Below are 8,106 nucleotides of genomic sequence, written 5' to 3' on the forward strand. Positions count from 1 at the left end.
GTAAATACACAGTTTTGCAAACTGTAGAAGCTCATCCTATAAAGACTTACATTGTCAGGTTTAGTTTTATGCATGTAAGTAGTCCTAGTGAGGTTAAACACAGTAACACGGTCTTTGAAATATCAGGCTTTATTTTACCTTAAACATAAAAAAAAAATCTACTTTATAAACAATAATATGCATTTGAAAGAAAGCAACTACCTAGAAAACTTGCATAGTAATGACATCGCTGAAGATCTGGAACAAAGCCAAGATTAAAACAAAACAAAAAACCCACACACTTCCATGCTGAATGTCTCCTTTCCCCTTGCTACTGTAGAATTCATTGCAAAACCCTAATGTAAGCTCATGTTTTATAAAAGGATAATTACAGGCCATCTTAAAATCTTAATTTGTCATTAAGACTTAAGTCCGATCTACAAATTCACACTGGTTTGAATCAAGGGTTGCATCAGACCTTCAAAAAGAAGACTAACAAATTTATTAGAGCATAAGCTTTCGTGGACTACAGCCCACTTCTTCGGATGCATATGCTTATGCTCTAATAAATTTGTTAGTCTCTAAGGTGCCACAAGTACTCCTGTTCTTCTTTTTGCGGATACAGACTAACACGGCTGCTACTCTGAAACCTGTCATCAGACCTTCAGTTAAACCAGTGCAGTTTCTATGGTAGATAAGCAATTAGAGAAGCTTGTTTAAGACACCAGCAGGTCAGCCATAACATCAGCAAAGATACAAATAATGTTTGGGGAAAAAACATGCCGACATTTTTTTTTTTTAATTATATACACAAATTTTGCTCCAAGGAATGGACATCCCAAAGACACTGCCTTATAGTGGTTTCAAAATATAGAGAAACAAAAAAATGTACCCCATAACCTTTACTTTCATCATATATTACAACTCTGAATTTTATTACACTTAAATTAGGGCTACCATACATCCGGATTTCCCCGGACATGTCCGGCTTTTCGTTCTTTAAATAGCCACCCGGGGGGGATTTCTAAAAATCTAAAAATGTCCGGGATTTCCCCCCGGTCGGCTATTTATAGAGCGAAAAGCGGCAGCCAAAGCCCTTTCCCGTCTCCCCCCATCACCTGCAGCCTTAGCACGCCTCCCGGCCCCGCAGCTGTCCACCCCTCCCCCAGCACTTCCCCCTCCTCCCCTCCCCTTAACACTCAGCCCCCTGAGTCTGAAAACAAGCAGGGGCAGGTGGCAGAAGCAGGTAAGCTGGGGGGAAGGGACGCGAGGAGGAGGGCTCCGGGGAGGTACGGCACGGCCCAGTCCGGCCTTGGCCAAGCGGCTCCCTCCAGCCCCGGCCAAGCGGCTCCGGCCCTGGCCAGCCCCAGCGGCTCCGGCCCGGCTTGGCTCGGGCCCCAGTTCCGGCCGAGTGTGCCAGCTGAGCACCCTCAGTCCCAGTGGCTCCAGTCCCGGCCCCAGCAGCTTCGGGTCCCGGGGCACCAGCCCTGGTTCCAGCCGAGTGCACCGGCCCCGGCGGCTCCAGCCCAGCCTGGGCCCCAGGGCGGCAGCCCCAGTTCCAGCTGAGCGCGCTAGCCCGGCCCCAGCCGAGGACCTAAGGCTGGGCCCAAGCCCCGCGACCCCAGCCGGAGCTCCAGGCGGAGCACAGCCCGATTCCTGGGCTCTTGCTAAAGCCGGCCCTGGTCAGGGGACAGGGAAGGGGGGGGTTGGATGGGTCGGGAGTTCGTGGTGGGGGCTTTCAGAGGGGCAGGGATGTGGAGGGGGGTGGGACAGACAGGGAGCAGGGGGCGTTGGATGGGTCGAGTGTTCTGGGGGTCCTGTCAGGGGGTGGGGAGTGGTTGGATAGGGCGTGGGAGTCCCGGAGGTCTGTCTGGGGGAGGGAGTGTGGATATGGGGCAGGGGTGTGGAGAGGGGTCGAGGCAGGCAGGGAGCAGAGGGAGTTGGATGGGTCGGGAGTTCTGGGGGTCCTGTCAGGGAGCAGTTGGCAGGGGAGTCCCGGGGGTCTGTCTGGGGTGGGGGGGTGAATATGGGGTGGAGGTGTGGATCAGGGTCGGGGTACTCAGGGGACAGGTAGGGTCCTAGAGGGGCAGTTAGTGGCAGGGGTCCCAGGAGGGGGCAGTCAGGGGACAAGGAGCAGGAGGGGTTGTGGGTTCTGAGGGGGCAGTCAGGGAATGGGAAATGGGAGGGAGTGGATGGGAGCAGGGGCGGGGATAGAGCAGGGCTCCTCCCCGCCAGTGTCCTCTTTTTTGATTGTGGAAATATGGTAACCCTAACTTAAATGTCCTTTTTTCCCCCAAGAAAGAAGCAAAGGTAATTCTGACCTTTTCAAAGGTCAAATAACTATGATACACTGTTTCATTAAAGTACAGAAAGGTAGCAAGGAGTAACTAACTTTAAAAGGAACATGGACAATTTGGAAGTCACATTTCTGGCTAAAGATTTCACATATTCCAGAAATATAAACACCTACTTAGGCTATTCAGATAGAAAAGATATTGGGGGCAGCAGGAGAGGAGGTGGGAGGAAGGGAAGGGACATGGAGTTCCTTTTCTTTGTGCAGTTACAGTATGTTGTATGTACTCAGTATCACATGTCAATGTTTACTCATGTCAAGTAAGAGACCTGCAGAGGAAGCAAAAGTGACCAGATTTTGTAATGATGTCTACTGTAGGGCACGGACCCCCGCGCCGACACTGAGCCCGCCCCGCTCACTGGGGGAGGGGGAGACTCCCTCACAAGCCTCCCCCCTCTCGCTAAGGGGACGACACTCCCTTAGGGCGGTGCTGCCGGTACCTGCACGGTGACAAAGCCCTCGTAGACGGTCCCCTCGCGGTTCTGAGGCAGGAGCAGCGGGCACTGGCGCAGCAGCGCCCCGGAGCCAGCCATCTCCCGCCGCGCGCGCGGGCTGACGGCGCAGTTCTCCGGTCGAATCGAATCCCACGCGCCACACCAAAACCCGCCTCTTCACGGGTTACGCGCATGCGCCCAGTTTCTGCGGCGGGGAGCCGGCGGGCTCTGGCTGGGCAAAGTGGCGCGTACGGCGCTTGAGGGCAGTAGGGGCGGTGGGAAGGTGTGGCTGTGTTCGGGGGCGGGTTATAGGTTTGCGCGAGGCCGCTGCTGCCCGGGCTCGCGCTGTAGGGCTGAGCTGAGACCTGATGCAAGGCAGTGTGTTGGGCTTTAAGGCGGACCCTCGCCCCGCGGGTGAGACCCAGGCAAGGCGTTCAGAGCTTTCTCCTGTGCGTGCCCCTGCGCTCCCTCCTGCGGAGCCAATGCCCTCAGGTCCCTCCATGGGCCTTCGGCGCGCCTCAGCTGCAGTGGGCTCCGGTGAGCTGATCAGAGCTGGGAAAGGTGAGAGGGAGAGCCCGGCCCAGGCAGTGCAACTCAGCCATTGTCCTAGTTCAGTCAGCGATTCATTAGCAGTGCATGGCCGGGGGCGCACGCTGACTGCACTGCAGAGCCAGGGCTTTCCCCCCTCAGCAGAGCGTAGCAAACTAGCAATGCATTCCCGTCTCCCCCCGGCAGTCGAGCTCTGCTGGCTGGGCTAGACAGGCTCTTGTTCAGCCCTCGCTACCTCTTTGGTACCAGTAGCACGCAGGGGTAACTAGAAAGGAGCCAGTAGGTGCACTTGGGAGAGTAGAAATGCAGTTGTTCCTGGCGCCTGCGTAGGGCACCAAAGATAGGGATAGGATAGCTCCTTAAGTTTTTTGATTTGTTATATTACAGTAGCTCCTTGAGGCTCGATTGTGCTAGGCACTGTACCAACGAAGAGGAAGTCCTTGTCTCCAAGAAATTACAATCTAAATGGACAAAACAATCAAAGAGCAAGTGTGTGTGTGCGGGTGGGGGGGGGGGGAGGGGAGTAGTAGTATTCCCATTTTTCTGATGGAAAACTGAGGCACAGTTTTAGGATTAGGACAGAGATTAAGTGATTTTTTTCAAGGTCACTCAGGAGGGCTATTGCAAAGCCAGGAATTGAACCTAGATCTCTTCACTCACAGTCTAGTGCTTTAACAACAAAACCAGCCTTTCCTCCTGCACAACAAATATGGGGACACCTGCACTCTGGCCAATGCACAGAGCTAATCTACTAGTGTCATTGTTCTGGTGTTTTGTTCCCATTCTGCCACTAACTCACTGAGGAAATATTGAAGCAGAGCCCCAGCAGGATATTAGGTGAATTTCAAATGAGAGGTAATACCTATGTCTTAAGACTTGTTGTAAGATCCTATGGTAGCTTCTACAAGAATTGGTGGTCACAACAGTCTATGATTTCCTATATTCTTGGTGCTGGTTAATGTGTTTTGACATGCAAATAGGTAAGTCATTGAAGCTCACCAGACCTTCAGTTTATCGGTGATACTGAGTATGATAGTAGTAGCAGTTGAGTTCTCTACAGATGGTGCTTGTTTGCTTTAGACTATTCAGTTTCCTTGCCTCTGAGCACGGGTTCCCAAACGTGGTTCACGGCTTGTTCAGGGTAAGCCCCTCACGGACCGCAAGACTCTTTATTTACCGGAGCGTCTGCAGGTACGGCCGCTCGCAGTTCCCAGCGGCCAGGAATGGCGAACCACGGCCACTGGGAGCGTCTCACAGCCCACCAGGGGCTTACCCTGAACAAGCCACGAACCAAGTTTGGGAACCCCTGCCTCAGATGATCATTGAAAATGTGAGATTTTTACTAACCATTTCAAGCAACATTTTGCCATCTGATCCCCACAGATTGATGTAATATTGTCTTTAATTTACCTTTGTGACAGATGATTTCTATTTGCATCTGTTTATGAGCATCTCATTATGCAACATTTCACCTCAAACAGTTAATCTGATGCTTCGCAGTAAATTGCATCCTTAATTAATAAATAAAATGTGCTTTGGATCAAAACATTTATTCTCTTGAACTATTTTCTCTCAAAGTGTACCTTACACCAATAATTACCTTATTTAATTACTTGGTTCCTGTGTACCTTATCAGAGTTGGCATTAGCCTTAATAGCATCTCATGCAAAACTAAAGAAGCACCATCCTTCCTTTTGGCCATGTTCTTTTAGTCTCCAGTATTACAGCAGATGTTAATTCATGTGTCTCTAATCATGTATAGTTACTGTGTAAAACTCATAAATAAAAACAGTACTCTAACAGTAAGAAACTTTAAATGAATAGCTTTCTAAGGGTATGTCTACACTATGGGATTAATCTGAATTTACAGAATTCGAATTTTGGAAACAGATTCTATAAAGTCGAATGTATGCGGCCACACTAAGCACACTAATTCGGTGGTGTGCGTCCATGTACCGGGGCTGGCGTCAATTTCCGGAGCATTGCACTGTGGGTAGTTATCCCATAGCTATCCCATAGTTCCCGCAGTCTCCCCCACCCATTGGAATTCTGGGTTGAGATCCCAGTGCCTGATGGGGACAAAAAAACATTGTCGCAGGTGGTTCTGGGTACAGCCTCACCCCCCCTCCATAAAAGCAATAGCAGACAACTGTTTCGCACCTTTTTTCCTGGGTGAACACTGCAGACTCCATACCACGGCAAGCTTGGAGCCCGTTCAGCTCAAGACAGCAGTCATGAACATTGTAAACACCTCGCACATTCTCGTGCAGTTTATGCTGAACCAGGACCAGAAAAAGGAGGCGAGGAGGAGCGGCGATGGCAGCGCAGCGACAAGAGTGATGAGGACATGGACATGGACACAGAATTCTCTCAAACCGCGGGCCCCAGTGCTTTGGAGATCATAAGAAAGGCCGTACCGGGTCAGACCAAAGGTCCATCTAGCCCAGTATCCTGTCTATCGACAGTGGCCAATGCCAGGTGCCCCAGAGGGAGTGAACCTAACAGGCAATGATCAAGTGATCTCTCTCCTGCCATCTATCTCCATCCTCTGACAGAGGCTAGGGACACCATTCCTTACCCATCCTGGCTAATAGCCATTAATGGACTTAACCACCATGAATTTATCCAGTTCTCTTTTAAACTCTGTTATAGTCCTAGCCTTCACAACATCCTCAGGTAAGGAGTTCCACAAGTTGACTGTGCGCTGCGTGAAGAAGAATTTCCTTTTATTTGTTTTAAACCTGCTGCCTATTAATTTCATTTGGTGACCCCTAGTTCTTGTATTATGGGAATAAGTAAATAACTTATCCACTTTCTCCACATCACTCATGATTTTATATACCTCTGTCATATCCCTCCTTAGTCTCCTCTTTTCCAAGCTGAAGAGTCCTAGCCTCTTTAATCTCTCCTTATATGGGACCCATTCCAAACCCTTAATCATTTTAGTTGCCCTTTTCTGAATCTTTTCTAGTGCCAGTATATCTTTTTTGAGATGAGGAGACCACATCTGTACGCAGTATTCGAGATGAGGGCGTACCATCGATTTATATAAGGGCAATAATATATTCTCAGTCTTCTTCTCTATCCCCTTTTTAATGATTCCTAACCTCCTGTTTGCTTTTTCGACCGCCTCTGCACACAGCGTGGACATTTTCAGAGAACTATCCACGATGATTCCAAGACCTTTTTCCTGACTTGTTGTAGCTAAATTAGCCCCCATCGTATTGTATGTATAGTTGGGGTTATTTTTTCCAATGTGCATTACTTTACATTTATCCACATTAAATTTCATTTGCCATTTTGTTGCCCAATCACTTAGTTTTGTGAGATCTTTTTGAAGTTCTTCACAGTCTGCTTTGGTCTTAACTATCTTGAGCAGTTTAGTATCATCTGCAAACTTTGCCACCTCACTGTTTACCCCTTTCTCCAGATCATTTATGAATAAGTTGAATAGGATCGGTCCGAGGACTGACCCTTGAGGAACACCACTAGTTACCCCTCTCCATTCTGAGAATTTACCATTAATTCCTACCCTTTGTTCCCTGTCTTTTAACCAGTTCTCAGTCCATGAAAGGACCTTCCCTTTTATCCCATGGCAGCTTAATTTACATAAGAGCCTTTGGCGAGGGACCTTGTCAAAGGCTTTCTGGAAATCTAAGTACACTATGTCCACTGGATCCCCCTTGTCCACATGTTTGTTGACCCCTTCAAAGAATTCTAATAGATTAGTAAGACACGATTTCCCTTTACAGAAACCATGTTGACTATTGCTCAACAGTTTGTCTTTCTATGTGTCAGACAATTTTATTCTTAACTATTGTTTCGACTAATTTGCCCGGTACAGACGTTAGACTTACCGGTCTGTAATTGCCGGGAGCACCTCTAGAGCCCTTTTTAAATATTGGCGTTACATTAGCTAACTTCCAGTCATTGGGTACAGAAGCCGATTTAAAGGACAGGTTACAAACCTTAGTTAACAGTTCCGCAACTTCACATTTGAGTTCTTTCAGAACTTTTGGGTGAATCCCATCTGGTCCCGGTGACTTGTTAATGTTAAGTTTATCAATTAATTCGAAAACCTCCTCTCGTGACACTTCAATCCGTGACAGTTCCTCAGATTCAGGGCTCCAGCATTTCTGCCGCCCCAAGCAAAAAAAAAGCCGCGATTGGCGGCAGTTCGGCGGCAGGCCCTTCGCTCCTAGAGGGAGTGAGGGACCTGCCGCCCCTGAATTGCTGCAAGTGCCGCCCCTCTCCCTTGGCCGCCCCAAGCACCTGCTTGTTAAACTGGTGCCTGGAGCCAGCCCTGCTCAGATTTGTCACCTACAAAAGCCAGCTCAGGTTTGGGAATCTCCCTAACATCCTCAGCCGTGAAGACTGAAGCAAAGAATCCATTTAGTTTCTCCGCAATGACTTTATCGTCTTTAGGCACTCCTTTTGTATCTCTATCATCAAGGGGCCCCACTGGTTGTTTAGCAGGCTTCCTGCTTCTGATGTATTTAAAAAACATTTTGTTATTACCTTTGGAGTTTTTGGCTAGCCGTTCTTCAAACTCCTCTTTGGCTTTTCTTATTTCATTCTTGCACTTAATTTGGCAGCGTTTATGCTCCTTTCTATTTGCCTCACTAGGATTTGACTTCCGCTTTTTAAAGGAAGTCTTTTTATCTCTCACTGCTTCTTTTACATGGTTGTTAAGCCACAGTGGCTCTTTTTTAGTTCTTTTACTGTGTTTCTTAATTTGGGGTATACATTGAAGTTGAGCCTCTATTATGGTGTCTTTAAAAAGCACCCATG

General features: G+C 48.5%; 1 protein-coding gene across 3 annotated transcripts in view; it reads right to left on the reverse strand.

Moving 5' to 3' along the window:
* FANCL (FA complementation group L) overlaps nucleotides 1-3,478 on the reverse strand; it is an 82,429-nt gene extending 78,951 nt beyond the window's left edge. For 2 of the 3 annotated variants that reach the window (XM_042857241.2, XM_005312880.5), the window contains exon 1: nucleotides 2,773-3,478. In XM_042857241.2, coding sequence (XP_042713175.1) covers nucleotides 2,773-2,865 — 93 coding nt within the window. In that variant the 5' untranslated portion in view covers nucleotides 2,866-3,478. The remainder of the gene's footprint in view (nucleotides 1-2,772) is intronic. The other variant, XM_008179018.4, reaches the window with a different exon arrangement.
* Between the last annotated feature and the right edge of the window lie 4,628 nt (nucleotides 3,479-8,106).

This window comes from Chrysemys picta, chromosome 3, assembly GCF_011386835.1.
Source record: "Chrysemys picta bellii isolate R12L10 chromosome 3, ASM1138683v2, whole genome shotgun sequence".
In the NCBI taxonomy this organism is placed as follows: domain Eukaryota; kingdom Metazoa; phylum Chordata; order Testudines; family Emydidae; genus Chrysemys; species Chrysemys picta.